Source organism: Garra rufa, chromosome 23 (assembly GCF_049309525.1).
Source record: "Garra rufa chromosome 23, GarRuf1.0, whole genome shotgun sequence".
In the NCBI taxonomy this organism is placed as follows: Eukaryota; Metazoa; Chordata; class Actinopteri; order Cypriniformes; family Cyprinidae; genus Garra; species Garra rufa.
In genome coordinates, this window is record NC_133383.1 from 23,553,504 (window position 1) to 23,573,674 (window position 20,171).

The following is a 20,171-nucleotide window of genomic DNA, read 5'->3' on the forward strand; positions in this document are numbered from 1 at the left end:
ACGTATAAAATAGTTTTAAATTATTACTTAACGAAATAAAACAAATAGAAAACAAAAACTCTCTCATTATGTAATCCGAAAAGATAAATTTCTCTTTAAAGGCGCGTCCAAAAAGGATTTTTGTTACACTGACTCAGAATACACTAGTTTATTAATATATAACTTAAATAAGCTTTACTCTTTCCGGCCCGACACATTTAGTGTTATTTATTTACCTTTGTGGCAATTTTCAGCATATTGTGTGTTTGAGCGCGGATCTGTTCCAGCTGCGCTGCCGTCTGTAACGGTCTCGAAAGTGAAACCGAAAGTGAAGTCTCCTGTTGTTTCCACCAGCGCGGCATTTTTTTCTTCACCATAATTTATGGATGTCTAAAATATTAAAATAAGGAGAAACCTAAAACAGATAAAACCGGTGCCCGTCCGCCTCTGAACTTTGACGTGAAAATTGGCCTGAAGCCCAGCAACTAGAGGTGTAAAAAAGTCGGGCTAGTCGGCCGAGGCTGAAATGCAACGCTCTAATTGACTGCTTTGATGCGTTACAATATGGTAGGGCATTGTTTTAATGCTTACAGCAGAAAAATAAATGGGTTTTTTTAATGATTACTCACTGGATTGTTATCTAAATCTGCAATAAAATGACATTATTACAGCTTTAACTGAGGGTGCTATTGATTTCGTTTGAGGGTGCTTAGCACCCTCAAGCACCCCCGTAGAACCGGGCCTGTTTCCTCTTGAGATAGCCTATAGATTTTCTGTTTTGTAAATTATTTTAATTATGACATATTCATTTTAAACACACAGTGTTTAATTTTTTGCATGAAAATGTCGGAACTTAAAAGAAAAGAAAAAAACATCCACCAGACAGGACCAGATTAATCCAACACAGTCTCATGAAAATGAGCAACTATTGCTGGTTTTGGCAAATTGGCGACATTTGTACAACCTGTTGACGCCCCAGAGAGGGTTGGGGTTATGGATGCACCTGCATGTTTATTTTTTATTACCAATTGCACGGATTCCTTCGAATCACAAACTGCAATTTTCCTGTAACATTTTAGACCTAAAGTTTGTCGTGATAACAGGTTATGCGTTATTCAAAGGCCACAAAATAAATTAATTTAAAAATAAAAATAAAAATAAAAACAAAGATAACGATAAATCAAAACTACTTAAAAATAGGTTAGTTGAAAATAAGACAGCCACGTTGTAAATACCAATGCCACTTTTTATGGTAGCTACTGGAAACAACTTCAAATAGTTGAGAACAATGATATATCTTAAAAAATAATTGTCAAGCATGAATTTTCTACAATCTTACCTTCCCAGTTGTAGGAAAAGTTTGGGTGCGCGTAAAAGTGTCTTCTCCATTAATGCTGATCAGTTCTGCGTCTGCTGGTGGAAATGGCGAGGGGAAAACCACTACATCACTCTTTATTGTGTCTGAACTAAAACACACGTCGTACTGTTGTGTAGATTTAGAGAAGGACCAGCTGCCATCTGGATGTGTGCTGATCACTGGAGCGCTGTACCTGCTGAAACTGCCGTCTGTCCTGTAGCATTTAGCTGCTATCAAAACCATGAGACTCAGTAAAAAGATGACGGATACTGAGACAATAGCGATGAGCAGATACAGATTCAGATCTGAAAAACTTTCCTCTTTAGAAGGAACTTCCCTGAATGATGTCTTTATGTCATCCAGACTCTCAACCACCACAACATCCATGGACATAGTCGTTGAGAGTGATGGCTCTCCATTATCAGACACTGTGATCAGAAGTGGGTGAGTTTTTAAGTCATTGTCACTCATTCGTCTCCTAGTCCTTATTTCTCCAGTGCTGCTTCCAATGCGGAAAAGATTCGTTCCTTTGGGTTCAGTTAGATGATAAGACAGAAGTGCGTTATATCCAGAGTCAGCATCAACAGCTCTGATCTTGGCTACAAAGTAGCCCGCTTCAGCAGAGTAGGGAATGTGCTCACTATTAACTGATCCAGGTTCAGAATAAGGCGGTAAAATAACCGGACTGTTGTCATTCTCATCCAGAATAAACACATTTACAGTCGCATTACTGCTCAGAGGAGGAACACCAGAGTCTGTTGCCATAACTTGAAACTGAAATCGTCTCGTTTCTTCATGATTAAATGATTGCAAACTGAATATTTCTCCACTTAAAGAGTTTATATTTATCAGTGTTGTTATAGGAACACTGGAGCTGGAACTGTCTAACAGTGAATATGAAAGTTCTGCGTTCTCACCAGTGTCTGAATCATCAGCTGAAACTTTTGTCACAAGACTTTCAGCTTGACCATTCTCACTTAGAAAAGTGTTAATAACGGGAGCTGGGAAATGTGGAACATTGTCATTAACATCAGAGATATGTACAGTTATAACAGTGCTGCTGGAAAAAGACGGAGTTCCTTCATCTGCAGCTGTTATTGTGATGTTATACAGAGAAACACTCTCTCTGTCCAGAGGTCCATCTACCACTAGAGAATAATGATTGTTATATGAGGTCTCCAGTTTGAAAGGAAACGAGCCTCTCAGTGCACAGTGTACAATGCCATTTTTACCCCCATCTTTATCAGACACTGAGAATAAAGCAACTGCAGTTCCCGGTTTTGCATCCTCTTTTACGCTTTCCAAGAGAAGATTCGTAACTATCTCTGGCGTGTTGTCATTCTCGTCCACAACTTCTATTAAAACTTTGCAGTGTGTACTTTTAGGGGGGCTGCCTTTGTCTCTCGCCTGAACCCGCAGTTCAATTCCCGAGTCTTCCTCGTAATCAATTTGTCCTTGAACAACTATTTCCCCCGAGTTAGAATTAATTGTAAAACGGTGCGTTTCATCGGTATTTTCATGATTAAGAAATGAATACTGAATTTCACTGTTGACGCCCTCATCCAAATCACTGGCAGAAACAGAAACTATTTTGGTTCCAATTGGTGTGTTTTCCTTTACTTTAACTTTGTACAAAGATTTGCTGAAAACAGGTTTATTATCGTTTACATCCATGACATTAACAACAATACTCAATGTTCCAGATTTGGGAGGTTTTCCTCCGTCGATAGCGGTGAGTATTAAGTGAATAGTATCTTGTTTCTCTCTGTCTAAAGCTTTCTGTAGTACTAATTCAGCAGATGTACTCTTTTGCCCGCTATGAACATCTAAAGAAAAATATTCATTTGAACTGAGTTTGTAGTCTTTCAATGAACTGCTGCCGATATCTGAATCTTTTGCAATTGGAAGAGGAAATCTTTCCCCTAAATTTGCATCCTCTGTAACATTTAGCATATGAGTGCTGTCTGGAAAAAATGGAGCATTGTCATTCACATCCACAATTAAAATTTCAAGTCGATAAAGTCTGTGAGGATTCTGAGCAAGAGCTTCTAAATTCAACGCACATTTCTGATTACTGCCACACAACTCCTCACGATCAATCCGGTCTTTGACAAACAGTGAGCCCGTTTTCATATTTACATCAAAATACTTTGCATTTGATCCAGGCATAATCTGAAACATACGTGATTCTAGTTCCGGGGCACTGATTTTCAGGTCTTTTGCTATATTCCCGATCACAGTTCCTTTATTCACCTCCTCGGAGACGGAATAGACGATCTGGCCAAGCGAAGATTCCCATAAAGACAGAAACAGAACGATCCAAAAGCAGTAAAACTCTTTAACATCCATGATTGTGAAGCAAAATGTTCTGCAGCTATTTAATGTAAAAACAATTAAAACAGCTAAACAGACCTCTCTCTATACAATCCGACATCACGAAGCAGAAGCAACTATAAGCCTTGGTTATTTACGCCCCTTCAACGCATTTCCTCTTGTTGTGATGCTGTAAAGGAGGAGCTCAGATAACTCTCAAAGTTATGGTCTGCAGTGACACCACGTGTTGTAAAAGTGGAGAGACAATCAATTTTTTTTTTCAAATATTGTTTTCAAAAAACAAAGAATTAACCAAACGCATCACCTTCTAAATAAAGTCAAATGTAGGCCTTCAAATCTACGCAATCGTCAGGAAACAGAAAAAAAAAATGCAAATAGAAATATTGAGAAGGAATATACGATGTTACTGCCGCTGTCCGCGGTACTGAAGTGATTTTGCTTTTTAAATACAAAATACGCTATAGTTAAGCCATGAAACAAACAAAGTCAACAAACAGACAGCAGCATGCTATAAAAAGGTAACTGCTCCAACATACAGAAATCTTTAAGTAGGCTAAAAAAAAGTCGGTTTATAAATAGGCTATACACTGTCTTCCGGTGTACAGAAGCAAGTCACTGAGAAAGCAGAAATGCAGGAGAAGCAAATCAAATTCTATCACGAAGTCTCAAAGCTCTAAAGTGATATAGGAATACAAATACGCCAGAGTCACGAGACACAAATAATTTACAAAACTAAAATGTATCATCTTAACAAGTTCGTGGAAATAATACTTTTTCAACAAAAACATACGACGTCACCGCCGCTGTCCGTGGTACTGAAGTGATTTTGCTTTTTAAATACAAAATAGGCTATAGTTAAGCCATAAAACAAATAAATGGAGAGAAAAAAAAAACAGCAGCATGGTATCAAATTGTAATTGTCCAAAAAAGGCAAGCAAGCAAAAACACAGTACAAGCAAATCAGATTCTATTGATAAAATCCAAAAGCAGTACAGTGACATTAATACAAATATGTCAGAGTCACGAGGTGCCTGGATAACTTACAAAACTAAAATGTATCATCTTAACAACAAGTTTAAAATTCGTGGAAATATTACTTCTTCCACTTTGCCACAGCATCCAGTATTTAACATGTTAACTTGAGTTTGGGTTCTTCTATTTATTTTATAAATATATAAACGGAAAAAAAAACTAAACATAAACATCGTTGATAATTTTACTTTTGCAAGTAAAGTATAGTAGAAGTAAACTAAAATTTTGTCTTACCTTAGCTGTAGAGTGATAGGAATACAAATATGCCAGTCATGAGATGCTGGAATAACTTACAAAACTAAAATGGGTAACACTTTAGAATAATGGGCCGTTGTTAACAAGTAACTATGCAGGAAGTAATAGGTAGTTCTACGTTAACACTTCACTTAATACTATTAACTAATATAGAAGCAAGATTAACTAAGCAGTAGGTAATTGCTAATTTTGGACAAAGGTAGTCCCTTATTAGGTATTTGATAATTACTAAAGAAAAAATTGTCATTGAGAACTACTTGTGAACTGTGACCAATTCATAAAGAATAACTAATTAATTATCACAACAGTAACATTTATAAAATCAACAATTAGGTTCTTTGTGCAAACTAATTTATGAAAACCACCACCATCACCGGTTGAAATTGTGACTCTGACCAAAATATGAATGGATGTGTTCTCTGTTCATTTCAAACAAACATATAATTTATTTAATTAGGATGTAATGCCAGCAATGATTGGATTCTCATGATTGGATTATTTCACTATTGTGAGCTGCATGCATTTAGTTCAATGTTGTTGTTTTTTTTTTAGTATTCTGGGGCAGGCTTCTCTTTAGTGTGATAGTAAATGTTATTTTGCTTCCGTAATGAAGACATTAACTGCATTTATTTTTTTTTAGTATTCTGGGGCAGGCTTCTCTTTAGTGTGATAGTAAATGTTATTTTGCTTCCGTAATGAAGACATTAACTGCATTTATTTTGTTAAGCACAAACACAACATTTTCCACATTACAATGTCTGTTAGAATATCAGTATAGTGCTTCAAAGAAATGCATGGCTGTAGAGTATGTCATATAAAATATGATAAAAACTGTTTATTGTAAATTACTTGCAAAATCCATCTTAACCCCTCAATAATAACTCAAGTGTTACCTTGTCAGTCCACATGAACTACTACTGTGATCTGGCCCATTAACCCTTCACTAATAACTCAAGTGTTACCTTGTAAGTCCGCATGAACTACTACTGTGATCTGGCCCATTATTTTAAAGTGAAAAACATGTTAACCCCTCAATAATAACTCAAGTGTTACCTTGTCAGTCCGCATGAACTACTAATGTGATCTGGCCCATTATTTTAAAGTGAAAAACATGTTAACCCCTCAATAATAACTCAAGTGTTACCTTGTCAGTCCGCATGAACTACTAATGTGATCTGGCCCATTATTTTAAAGTGAAAAACATCTTAACCCTTCACTAATAACTCAAGTGTTACCTTGTAAGTCCACATGAACTACTAGTGTGATCTGGCCCATTATTTTAAAGTGAAAAACATCTTAACCCCTCACCAACATGTCTATATGCAACGTGATCTAATGATAATTCGTATGTATTTACATAAAATGTGGTTCTACAAAACGTACATTTACTTACGTTTTTCCAGACACTAAAACATACAATACTGACATATTTACAGCATCTAAACATACAAATACTTAGTATTTTTAGCATTTTAAGGTCTACAAAATGTTAAACAAGACTACACTTTAAACCATTAAAATAAATGACATTTCTGCAATCGTTTAACCATTCATGTAATATTAGCTTCGTTTGCCGTGGTGGGACACAAAAGGCGTTTTCTCCGACATGCTGTGACTAACAATACAACCATAAAATGCACCGAACACGCATCATAATCATAAAATCAAACAATTTTATTTGTACGCTGTAATCCAGATCTTCAGAATTCATACGATTGTGAGGAACAGACCCAAATTCAAGCCTTTATATGACGATCGTGACATCTCCATCCCGAGCAGCGACTCCAGCAGCAACAGCAAAAAAAAACCCGCGCTGCAGTGCATTTAACAATTCAAATACAAACGCACCAGGAAATTACAGGCTTTACGGCAGGAAAATCGAACGTTCATTGGCTCTTGCCAGCATTCGCTACAGATTACGACATGCCGTGTTTCTGGTGAGATTTGTTTGAACGATGCGCAGGCGCCATCACGGAGAGGATCAGGATAATGTTTTCAGCAATCAGCAACCAAAAATCCTACTCTGTACCTCAAAGAAACCTACTGTATTCCGCCAGAGACGACTGCGGCTGCAAACGCTTCGTCATTTGGATTACTTTTTGGCACGGCTGTTGACATTTTTGCAATGAATAAATGATTGCGATTGCACGTTTCCATCTTTCATGTTTTTTCTTTATTACTGTACAGAGAGAGTTATGGTTAATGTTATGTTTAGAGGTAGGAGTGTGATTAGTGACTATACATTTTTTTATGCTATATTGTTATCGAAATGAGAATTTTCCTGCATATTTTGGTCAGTTAACGTTACGTTTTATATATTACATTTTAAATTACTTATTAATATAATGAAAAAATGCATATTTGCTGTAAAATGGTTTAGGTTTGGGGGTAGGTTAAGGGGGCTATCTAAATCGCTTATTAATGAAATGATAAATTTGCATATTTGCTATAAAATTGGTAGGTTTATGTTTGGGGGTATTATGTTTGGGGGACATTTTAAAATTAAAGTAAAATTAAACTCTTAAAATAAATTTGGCACAGTAAATATACCTAGCCACAAGCAAGGTAACACTTGAGTTATTAGTGAAGGGTTAAGATGTTTTTCACTTTAAAATAATGGGCCAGATCACACTAGCAGTTCATGCAGACTGACAAGGTAACACTTGAGTTATTATTGAGGGGTTAACATGTTTTTCACTTTAAAATAATGGGCCAGATCACACTAGCAGTTCATGCAGACTGACAAGGTAACACTTGAGTTATTATTGAGGGGTTAACATGTTTTTCACTTTAAAATAATGGGCCAGATCACACTAGTAGTTCATGCAGACTGACAAGGTAACACTTGAGTTATTATTGAGGGGTTAACATGTTTTTCACTTTAAAATAATGGGCCAGATCACACTAGTAGTTCATGCAGACTGACAAGGTAACACTTGAGTTATTATTGAGGGGTTAACATGTTTTTCACTTTAAAATAATGGGCCAGATCACACTAGTAGTTCATGCAGACTGACAAGGTAACACTTGAGTTATTATTGAGGGGTTAACATGTTTTTCACTTTAAAATAATGGGCCAGATCACACTAGTAGTTCATGCAGACTGACAAGGTAACACTTGAGTTATTATTGAGAGGTTAACATGTTTTTCCACTTTAAAATAATGGGCCAGATCACACTAGTAGTTCATGCAGACTGACAAGGTAACACTTGAGTTATTATTGAGAGGTTAACATGTTTTTCACTTTAAAATAATGGGCCAGATCATACTAGTAGTTCATGCAGACTGACAAGGTAACACTTGAGTTATTATTGAGAGGTTAACATGTTTTTCACTTTAAAATAATGGGCCAGATCACACTAGTAGTTCATGGGGACTGACAAGGTAACACTTGAGTTATTATTGAGGGGTTAAGATGGATTTTACAAATAATTTACAGTAAACTTGCACTGAAGCACTAGTGATATTCAGACATTGTACTGTGAAAAATGTTTTTTGTACTTTACAAAATAAATGCAGTTAATGTCTTCATTACGGAAGTAAAAGAACATAATTATTTACTATCACACTAAAGAGAAGCCTGCCCCAGAATACTATTAATACTAATACTAAAAAAAAAAAAACATTGAACATTGAACTAAATGCAGCTCATAATAGTGAAATAATCCAATCATGAGCATCAAATCATTGCTGGCATTACATCCTAATTAAAGAAATTATATTATATGTTTGTTTGAAATGAACAGAGAACACATCCAGTCATATTTTGGTTTTTTATAAATTTTACTGTTGTGATAGTTAATTAGTTATTCTTTATGAATTGGTCACAGTTCACAAGTAGTTCTCAATGACAAATTTTTCTTCAGTAATTATCAAATACCTAATAAGGGACTACCTTTGTCCAAAATTAGCAATTACCTACTGCTTAGTTAATCTTGCTTCTATATTAGTTAATAGTATTAAATTAAGTGTTAATGTAGAACTACCTATTACTTCCTGCATAGTTACTTGTTAACAACGGCCCATTATTCTAAAGTGTTACCCTAAAATGTATATCTTCTAGGTTGATCCTCTAACAACAAGTTTAAAATTCGTGGAAATGTTACTTTTTCCACTTTGCCACAGCATCCTGTATTATACTTGCTTATTGAGATTGGAGTTTTCTATTTATTTTAGAAATATATAAACAGAAAAAAGAAAGTAAACATAAACGTCGCTAATAATTTTACATTTGCAAGACAAGTACAGTACTAAAACTAAACTGAAATTCTATGTCTTACCTTTCCAGTGGTAGGAAGAGTTTGCGTGCGCGTAAGAGTATCTTCTCCATTAATGCTGATTAGTTCCGCGTCTGCTGGTGGAAACGGCGAAGGGAAAACCACTACATCACTCTTTATTGTGTCTGAGCTAAAACACACGTCGTACTGTTGTGTAGATTTAGAGAAGGACCAGCTGCCGTCTGGATGTGTGCTGATCACTGGTGCGCTGTACCTGCTGAAACTGCCGTCTGTCCTGTAGCATTTAGCTGCTATTAAACCCAGGAGACTCAGTAAAAAGATGACTGACACTGAGACAATAGCGATGAGCAGATACAGATTCAGATCTGAAAAACTCTCTTCTTTAACAGGAACTTCTCTGAATGATGTCTTTATGTCATCCAGACTCTCAACAACCACAACATCCATGGACATAGTCGCTGAGAGGGATGGTTCTCCATTATCAGACACTGTGATCAGAAGTGGGTGAGTTTTTAAGTCATTGTCACTCATTCGTCTCTTAGTCCTTATTTCTCCAGTGCTGCTTCCAATGCGGAAGAGATTCGTTCCTTTGGGTTCAGTTAGATGATAAGACAGAAGTGCGTTATATCCAGAGTCACCATCAACAGCTCTGATCTTGGCTACAAAGTATCCCGCTTCAGCAGAGTAGGGAATGTTCTCACTATTAACTGATCCAGGATCAGAATAAGGCGGTAAAATAACCGGACTGTTGTCATTCTCATCCAAAATAAATACATTTACAGTCGCATTACTGCTGAGAGGAGGAACACCAGAGTCTGTTGCCATAACTTTAAACTGAAATCGTCTCGTTTCTTCGTGATTAAATGAGTGCAAACTGAATATTTCTCCACTTAAAGCGTTTATATTTATCAGTGTTGTTATAGGAACACTGGAGCTGGAACTGTCTAACAGTGAATATGAAAGTTCTGCGTTCTCACCAGTGTCTGAATCATCAGCTGACACTTTTGTCACGAGACCTCCAGCTTGACCATTCTCACTGAGAAAAGCGTTAATAACGGGAGCTGGGAAATGTGGAGCATTGTCATTAACATCAGAGATATGTACAGTCATAACTGTGCTGCTAGAAAGAGACGGAGTTCCTTCATCTGCAGCTGTAATTGTGATGTTATACAGAGAAACACTTTCTCTGTCCAGAGGTCTGTCTACAACTAGAGAATAATGATTGTTATATGACGTCTCCAGTTTGAAAGGAAACGAGCCTTTCAGTGCACAGTGTACAATGCCATTTTTACCTCCATCTTTATCAGACACTGTGACTAAAGCAACTGCAGTTCCTGACTTTGTATCTTCTTTCACACTTTCCAACAGAGGAGTCACAATTATCTCTGGTGCATTATCATTTTCATCCACAACTTCTATTAAAACTTTACAGTGTGTACTCCTTGGTGTACTTCCTTTATCTCTTGCTTGAACTCGTAACTCAATGGCAGGATTCTCCTCGTAATCTATTTGCCCCTTTACAACAATATCTCCAGTCTCGGGGATAATGTCAAATAGATCCTTCTTTTTTCCATGACCAACAAATGAGTACATAATTTCACGGTTTATTCCTTCGTCCAAATCAGTAGCGAACACAGAGATAACTTTTGTACCAGCAGCAACATTTTCTTTTAGTTTGACTTTGTAAAGAGGTTGATTGAACACTGGATTATTGTCGTTAACATCCATTACGTTTATAATGATATTTACAGTTCCCGATTTAGGTGGTTTTCCTCCATCTACACCGGTTAGCAATAACTTAATCATCGCTTGTTTCTCTCGATCTAAAGCCTTGTTCAGCACTAACTCAGCAGAAACACTCTGGTCTTCACTCTGTGTATCTAGACTGAAATGTTCATTCGGACTCAGTTTGTACTCTTTAAGCGAATTACTGCCAACATCAGAGTCTTCGGCTACAGGGAGAGGAAATCTCTCCCCAGGACTGGCTGTTTCAGTCATATTTATAGTAAATACTTTAACAGGAAAATGTGGCGCATTGTCGTTTATATCCAAGATCTTAATCTCCACCCTGTAAAGACGATGAGGATTTTTAGCAAGGGCCTCTATATTCAAAAAGCATTTCTGATTCGACAAACATAACTCTTCACGGTCAATTCTGTCATTAACAAACAGCACGCCAGTTTTCAGATTTACGTCAAAATACTTCTTATTTGATCCAGAGACAATCTCAAACATACGAGATTCCAGTTCATGAACATTCATGCTCAGGTCTTTCGCTATATTCCCAACAGCTGTCCCCTTATTTACCTCTTCCGGTACGGAATAGACGATCTGAGTAAACGCAGAATCCAGCAAAAAAAGGAAAAACATAAATCCACACTGGAAATATCTCATAAAGGCCATGATAATCATTCACAACTGGCTTGGTCGCAGTAAAAACAAGAAATAAACGCTCGAGAATCTAGTATTTCGTTCTAGCATTCAGGAAACACGAGACAAAACAGCAACATCACGTCTCAGAAGCAAATACACTCACTAAAACCAAGAATCAGAGAGAGAGAAGCTGCGTAGAACAAACCATACATATTCAACTGACGGTCTGCAGCGACACCATGTGCCTAAACTGCATTATAACAGGAATATTCTATTTGCAAAACCAGAAACACTATACTGAGACAAAACAACGACGTCAGCATCAGCTATACTTAAAGTAATTCAAAGCTTAAAAGCAATTCAAAAAATACTTAGTATAATATTGCACAGCATAATAAACACATGAATAATCTAATAAGACTGCAAAAAATCAAACGGATACTTGTTACAACAGGACGTATACTTTGTAAAATCCAATAGTCAATTAAACAGGTCATAACAGACAATTGCTACAACAGAATTAATGACCCGGTAAGTGAGCTGCACAGTGATACGACGAAATAGTCAAATCGGTTAATATAATGGATAGAATACATAACTTGAACACTATATTGACGAAGCACTGAATACTATTATTATTATTAGATATATTTTCATTTTTTGTGGAAAGTTCCATGGATGTTAAAGGTTTATGGATGTTAAACCTTTCTTTAAGAGCGTAGGCCTACTGCTTTTTTAAATTGTAAAACATATCAATCAAAATGCCTACTATAATTAAATCGGAGTGTCTATTTACACTAGGTGCAAATAGCCGGTCTTGTTGGCAGAGGCTATTTACACTAACTCCACCCACCAATGTATGATTGGAATAGTCAACATTACAAAAGATGAAAAAAAAAAAAAAAAATGGTCCCTTTTCAAATCTCATATCATATCAGAAAGGTATTTATTTTTAATAAAAATGAAAGACATAATTGAAAAGTTGAAAATAAAGTATCGGTTAGGGTTAGGGTAGGCGTAGGGCTTATAAATTTAATTAAAACTATAATTTACACTAAGTACGTAATTACTGCATACTGTTTTAATTTACTACAATAGTGAGGTGCAGATAATTGCGTCTATTTGCAATAGATATTATAAATATCAGAAAATCCTGCTATTTCAACGTAGTGTAAATAGAATCTATAGCTATTTGCACTTAGTGTAAATAGAACCCATTGTTATTTTTCACTTAGTGCAAATAGCCGCTGTCTAATTAAATACACTGTGATTGTTTTAATGCTTGAAAATATTATAACATTTTAAAATATCCACTACAAAGGACCAGGGGTGCGTTTCCCGAAAACGTTCTTGCGCTATCTTGCGCTATGAAGAGTTTAGCTCCAACCCAAAACAAATACACTTGAAAAAGATCATCGATGTATTTAAGATTACTAGAAAGCTGCAGGCAGGTGTGTTTGATTATAGCAAAGTCCTTTTAAGACAAGTCATGTCACTCGGCAGCCATCTTTGAAACGCCTCTCGGGCATCCAAGTGCAGCTCCTATCTCTTTGAATGGGGAAACATCAAATTCTCCAAAACTGTTCGCCAAACTTACAATTAAATTTCATATTTGAAATCGCCAAAGAAATCCAACAAGAACTGCCTCATAAATATAGTTCCTTGTGCTTTAATAGCGTTAAAAAAACGCTTATTTTTCCGGCTAGATGAGCCAGTGCGCATGCGCAGTACAGAACGCACGTCTTAGAGCGCCGACTGTTTCTATAGCAACCAGGACTTTAACTGCAGCTGTAGTGACGCGCTGACTTTACTCATCAACGATTGGCTCTTTCACTAAGAAGGCGGAGCTTTGTGGCCATGATGACCGTTGCATTTTTCCCCATTCAAAACTACACGAGTGACATGTCTTTGGTATTCTATAGTCTTTGATTATAGTTGGACCTAAACTCTGCAGGACAATGGCCCTCCAGGACCGAAGTGGCCCAGCCCTGCCTTAAGAGGTTGCTTAAGTTGTACCTTCTTACGTGCGAACTTACCAGGTGCTGTCCATGTCAGTGGTGCTGAATTGGTTGTTATATCGATGCGTCGAGAGTGGATTATTCACTCTGTGCAGGGGCTGCTTCAGTGCGTTATGTAAAAAAAACGGTGTTCTTCATAAAATTAAATTTGTAAGGAACTTATGAAAGGACTTTTTTATTTCAGATTCTGACATGGTAGCCATAAGACTAAAGTTTTAGAGCACATAAACAAAATAGTTCCGCGGACGGCGCCGTCTTTGAACAGACCCATTCGCTGTACCGCTGGTATAGTTTGACCAAACTGTCCACCACAATCATTCACTTTAAATAGACTCCTAAGCCTTTACCGCCTAATGGTTTGCTAGCTGATGTACCTTTGGATTATATAATTAAAAAGCTAACAACCATAAGTCTAATCACAATGTTTATTCTTTGCATGAAAACACTTCAGTTATCTTAACTGAACACTGGGTGTATTACAGCTTAAGAATTATATTCGTATAGACTGAGATGTAAAGAACTGTGAACTGTCAACAGTGATAAGGTATAGCTAAGAGTGGTCCAGACCAACCTTAAGAAAGTATGACATATAGAATGTAAAAGCCTGTATTCTTCAAACGCCATATCATTGACAAAGCAACAACAACAATTATTCAGCTGAATTAATTATTAATTATCCATTAATTATCCAACACTAATTTTAAAAGAACTGCTTACCTTCCCAGTGGTAGGAAGAGTTTGGGTGCGCTTAAAAGTGTCTTCTCCATTAATGCTGATCAGTTCCGCGTCTGCTGGTGGAAACGGCGAGGGGAAAACAACCACATCACTCTTTATTGTGTCTGAACTAAAACACACGTCGTACTGTTGTGTGGATTTAGAAAAGGACCAGCTTCCGTCTGGATGTGTGCTGATCACTGGACCGCTGTACCTGCTGAAACTGCCGTCTGTCCTGTAGCATTTAGCTACTATCAAACCCACGAGACTCAGTAAAAAGATGACTGATACTGAGACAATAGCGATGAGCAGATACAGATTCAGATCTGAAAAACTCTCCTCTTTAGCAGGAACTTCTCTGAATGATGTCTTTATGTCATCCAGACTCTCAACCACCACAACATCCATGGACATAGTCGCTGAGAGTGATGGCTCTCCATTATCAGACACTGTGATCAGAAGTGGGTGAGTTTTTAAATCATTGTCATTCATTCGTCTCTTAGTCCTTATTTCTCCAGAGCTGCTTCCAATGCGGAAGAGATTCGTTCCTTTGGGTTCAGTTAGATGATAAGACAGAAGTGCGTTATATCCAGAGTCAGCATCAACAGCCCTGATCTTGGCTACAAAGTATCCCGCTTCAGCAGAGTAGGGAATGTTCTCACTATTAACTGATCCGGGTTCAGAATAAGGCGGTAAAATAACCGGACTGTTGTCATTCTCATCCAGAATAAACACATTTACAGTCGCATTACTGCTCAGAGGAGGAACACCAGAGTCTGTTGCCATAACTTGAAACTGAAATCGTCTCGTTTCTTCGTGATTAAATGATTGCAAACTGAATATTTCTCCACTTAAAGAGTTTATATTTATCAGTGTTGTTATAGGAACACTGGAGCTGGAACTGTCTAACAGTGAATATGAAAGTTCTGCGTTCTCACCAGTGTCTGAATCATCAGCTGACACTTTTGTCACGAGACCTCCAGCTTGACCATTCTCACTTAGAAAAGCGTTAATAACGGGAGCTGGAAAATGTGGAGCATTGTCATTAACATCAGAGATATGTACAGTTATAACAGTGCTGCTAGAAAGAGGCGGAGTTCCTTCATCTGCAGCTGTAATTGTGATGTTATACAGAGAAACACTCTCTCTGTCCAGAGGTCCATCTACCACTAGAGAATAATGATTGTTATATGACGTCTCCAGTTTGAAAGGAAAAGAGCCTTTCAGTGCACAGTGTACAATGCCATTTTTACCTCCATCTTTATCAGACACTGTAATTAAAGCAACTGCAGTTCCTGACTTTGTGTCTTCTTTCACACTTTCCATAAGAGGAGTCACAATTATTTCGGGAGAGTTGTCATTCTCGTCCACAACTTCTATTAAAACTTTACAGTGCGTACTTTTAGGAGGGCTGCCTTTGTCTCTCGCCTGAACACGCAGTTCAACTGCAGGGTCTTCCTCGTAATCAATTTGACCTTGAATAACAATTTCCCCTGAGTTAGAATTGATGCTAAACAGGTTCATTTCATCGGTATTTCCATGAAATGAATATTGAATTTCACTGTTGATGCCCTCATCCAAATCACTGGCAGAAACAGAAACTATTTTGGTTCCAATCGGTGTGTTTTCTTTCACTTTAACTTTGTACAAAGGTTTGCTAAAAACAGGTTTATTATCGTTTACATCCATGACATTAACAACAATTTTCAATGTTCCAGATTTAGGTGGTTTTCCTCCGTCAGTAGCAGTGAGTATTAAGTGAATAACGGCTTGTTTCTCTCTGTCTAAAGCTTTCTGTAGTACTAACTCAGCTAGCATACTCTTTTGCCCACTGTGAACATCTATAGAAAAATACTCATTTGAACTGAGTTTGTAGTCTTTCAGAGAATTACTGCCAACATCCGAATCTTTTGCAGCTGGAAGGGGAAATTTGTCCCCCTCATTTGCAATCTCTGTAACATTCACAACATACGTGCTATCTTGAAAAAATGGAGCATTGTCATTTACATCCAAAATTATAATTTCAAATCGGTAAAGTCTGTGAGGATTCTGAGCAAGAGCCTCTAAATTCAACGCACATTTCTGATTACTGCCACACAACTCCTCACGATCAATCTGGTCTTTTACAAGCAGTGAGCCCGTTTTCATATTTACATCAAAATACTTTGCATTTGATCCAGGCATAATCTGAAACATACGAGATTCTAGTTCCTGAGCACTGATTTTCAGGTCTTTTGCTATATTCCCGATCACAGTTGCTTTATTTACCTCCTCGGAGACTGAATAGACAATCTGTCCAAGCGAAGATTTCCATAAAGACAGAAATACAACGATCCAGAAGCCGTACGATTCTATAACATCCATGATTGTGCAGCAAAATGTCCTTTGATTATTTAATGTAAAAACGAATAAAACAGCTAAACAGACCTCTCTCCATACAATCTGACATCACGACGCAGAGCCTACTATAAGCTTTGGTTACTTACTCCCTTTCAACGCATTTCCTCTTTTCTGATGCTGTAAAGGAGGAGCTCAGATAACTCTCAAAGTTATGGTCTGCAGTGCCACCACGTGTTACAAAAGTGAAGAGACAATCAGATGTTACTTCATATATTATTCTCTGAAACAAACAGTGAACCAAACTTCTCACCTTCTATAAAAAGTCAGATCTAGGCCTTCAAATGTACGCAATCATTAGTAAACAGAAAAAAAAAATGCAAATCAGAATATGAAGAAGGAATATAAGACGCCACTGTCGCTGTCCGTGGTACTGACGTGATTTCGCTTTTTAAATATAAAAATGGCAACAATTAAGCCATGAAACAAAGTCAACAAACAGACAGCAGCATGGTATCATGAGGTAATTGTTCCAGCATACAAAAATATCTGTAAGTAGTCTCAAATAAAAATAAAAAAATCTTAACAATATAAAAATTCGCGGAAATATTACTTTTTCAACAGGAATATGCAATGCCACTGCCGCTATCTGTAGTACTGAAGTGATTTTGCTTTTTAATACAAATAAGCTATAGTTCAGCCACAAAACAAACAAAGTCATCAAAGAAACAGCAGGACAATATCAAAAGGTAATTGTTCCAAAAAAAACCACACACACACAAAAACCGGTGTATTAATATATGCTGTCTTCAAGTGTACAAAAGCAAAGTCACTAAGAAAGCAAAATCGCAGTACTCAACGCATCAAACTGTTGATGAAATCCCAAAGCTGTACAGTGATAGGAATACAAAAAAAATCTTACAAAACTTAAATGCAATATCTTAACAAGAAGTCTAAAAAACAAGTCTTTTTCCACTTTGCCACAGCATCCAATATGTTATTTGTTAACTTGAGTTTGAGTTCTAATCATTTTACTTTTGCAAGTCAAGAAGTAAACTAAACTTCTGTCTTACCTTTTCAGTTGTAGGAAGAGTTTGGGTGCGCGTAAAAGTGTCTTCTCCATTAATGCTGATCAATTCTGCGTCAGCTGGAGGAAACGGCGAGGGGAAAACCACCACATCACTCTTTATTGTGTCTGAGCTAAAACACACGTCGTACTGTTGTGTAGATTTAGAGAAGGACCAGCTGCTGTCTGGATGTGTGCTGATCACTGGAGCGCTGTACCTGCTGAAACTGCCGTCTGTCCTGTAGCATTTAGCTACTATCAAACCCACGAGGCTCAGTAAAAAGATGACTGATACTGATACAATAGCAATGAGCAGATACAGATTCAGATCTGAAAAACTCTCCTCTTTAATAGGAACTTCTCTGAATGATGTCTTTATGTCATCCAGACTCTCAACAACCACAACGTCCATGGACATAGTCGCTGAGAGTGATGGCTCTCCATTATCAGACACCGTGATCAGAAGTGGGTGAGTTTTTAAGTCATTGTCACTCATTCGTCTTTTAGTCCTTATTTCTCCAGTGCTGCTTCCAATGCGGAAGAGATTCGTTCCTTTGGGTTCAGTTAGATGATAAGACAGAAGTGCATTATATCCAGAGTCAGCATCAACAGCTCTGATCTTGGCTACAAAGTATCCCGCTTCAGCAGAGTAGGGAATGTTCTCACTATTAACTGATCCAGGTTCAGAATAAGGCGGTAAAATAACCGGACTGTTGTCATTCTCATCCAGAATAAACACATTTACAGTCGCATTACTGCTTAGAGGAGGAACACCCGAGTCTGTTGCCATAACTTGAAATTGAAATCTTTTCGTTTCTTCGTGATTAAATGATTGCAAACTGAATATTTCTCCACTTAAAGAGTTTATATTTATCAGTGTTGTTATAGGAACACTGGAGCTGGAACTGTCTAACAGTGAATATGAAAGTTCTGCGTTCTCACCAGTGTCTGAATCATCAGCTGACACTTTTGTCACGAGACCTCCAGCTTGACCATTCTCACTTAGAAAAGCGTTAATAACGACAACTGGGAAATGTGGAGCATTGTCATTAACATCAGAGATATGTACAGTTATAACAGTGCTGCTGGAAAGAGGCGGAGTTCCTTCATCTGCAGCTGTAATTGTGATGTTATACAGAGAAACACTCTCTCTGTCCAGAGGTCCATCAACCACTAGAGAATAATGATTATTATATGAGGTCTCCAGTTTGAAAGGAAACGAGCCTTTCAATGCACAGTGTACAATGCCATTTTTACCTCCATCTTTATCAGACACTGCGACTAAAGCAACTGCGGTTCCCGGTTTTGCATCCTCTTTTACGCTTTCCAACAGAGGAGTCGTAACTATCTCTGGCGCGTTGTCATTCTCATCCATAACTTCTATTAACACTTTACATTGTGTGCTTTTTGGAGAATTTCCTCTGTCTCTTGCACGAACTCGCAATTCAATAGCAGGATTCTCCTCGTAATCAACTTGCCCTTTCACAACAATATCTCCAGTCTCAGGCATAATGGTAAACAAGTTTTGCTTCTTTCCATGTTCCACAAATGAGTACACAATTTCACTGTTTATGCCTTCATCCAAATCAGAGGCAAACACAGATAAAACTTTAGTACCAGCAGAAACATTTTCTTTTAGCTTGACTTTGTAAAGAGGTTGACTAAATACTGGATTATTATCATTAATATCCATTACGTTTATAATAATATTTAAAGTTCCCGATTTAGGTGGTTTTCCTCCATCTACACCGGTTATCACTAACTTAATTGTCGCTTGTTTCTCTCGATCTAAAGCCTTGTACAGCACCAACTCAGCAGACACACTTTGGTCTTCACTTTGTGTATCTAGAATGAAATGTTCAATCGGGCTCAGTTTGTACTCTTTCAGCGAATTACTGCCAACATCAGAGTCCTCGGCTACAGGGAGAGGAAATCTCTCTCCTGGACTTGCATTTTCGGTAATATTCACAGTAAATTCTTTAACAGGAAAATGTGGCGCATTGTCGTTTATATCCAAAATCTTAATCTCCACCCTGTAAAGACGATGAGGATTTTTAGCAAGGGCCTCTATAGTCAAAGAGCATTTCTGATTCAACACACATAACTCTTCGCGGTCAATTCTTTCATTAACAAACAAAACGCCAGTTTTCAGATTTACATCAAAATACTTCTTATTTGATCCAGTCACAATCTCAAACATACGAGATTCCAGTTCATTAACATTTATGTTCAGGTCTTTCGCTATATTCCCAACAGCTGTCCCCCTATTTACCTCTTCCGGTACGGAATAGACGATCTGAGCAAACGCAGAATCTAGCAAAAAAAGGAAAAATATAAATCCACACTTGAAATGTGCCATAAAAACCATGATGGCTGGATGAGGAAACGTGGCTTCAAGAAAGAAAAAAGGTAAAAGCCAGAGAATCCAGTATTTCTCCTTTGCATTCAGGAAACACAAGACGAAACA

The 20,171-nt window shown here is 37.4% G+C and overlaps 4 protein-coding genes across 5 annotated transcripts in view; all 4 read right to left on the reverse strand.

The window, feature by feature from the left end:
* LOC141299194 (protocadherin alpha-C2-like) overlaps positions 1 to 11,677 on the reverse strand; it is a 62,739-nt gene extending 51,062 nt beyond the window's left edge. Inside the window, exon 1 of the mRNA XM_073829501.1 lies at positions 9,239 to 11,677. Coding sequence (XP_073685602.1) covers positions 9,239 to 11,608 — 2,370 coding nt within the window. The 5' untranslated portion in view covers positions 11,609 to 11,677. The remainder of the gene's footprint in view (positions 1 to 9,238) is intronic.
* Positions 1 to 20,169, reverse strand: part of LOC141299195 (protocadherin gamma-C5-like) — a 207,648-nt gene extending 187,479 nt beyond the window's left edge. For both annotated transcript variants that reach the window (XM_073829550.1, XM_073829540.1), the window contains exon 1: positions 17,712 to 20,169. In XM_073829550.1, the coding sequence (XP_073685651.1) occupies positions 17,712 to 20,072 (2,361 nt within the window). In that variant the 5' untranslated portion in view covers positions 20,073 to 20,169. The remainder of the gene's footprint in view (positions 1 to 17,711) is intronic.
* On the reverse strand, positions 1,307 to 3,738 carry LOC141299796 (protocadherin alpha-3-like). Its single transcript, XM_073830168.1, has one exon. It carries the CDS (start codon positions 3,683 to 3,685, stop codon positions 1,307 to 1,309), a length of 2,379 nt encoding a protein of 792 aa, XP_073686269.1. The 5' UTR covers positions 3,686 to 3,738.
* Positions 11,784 to 16,665, reverse strand: LOC141299797 (protocadherin alpha-8-like). The gene is made up of 2 exons (XM_073830169.1): positions 14,305 to 16,665; positions 11,784 to 11,840 (listed from the first exon to the last, which is right to left on the reverse strand). Exons 1-2 carry the CDS (start codon positions 16,663 to 16,665, stop codon positions 11,784 to 11,786), a joined length of 2,418 nt encoding a protein of 805 aa, XP_073686270.1.
* Positions 20,170 to 20,171: the final 2 nt, after the last annotated feature.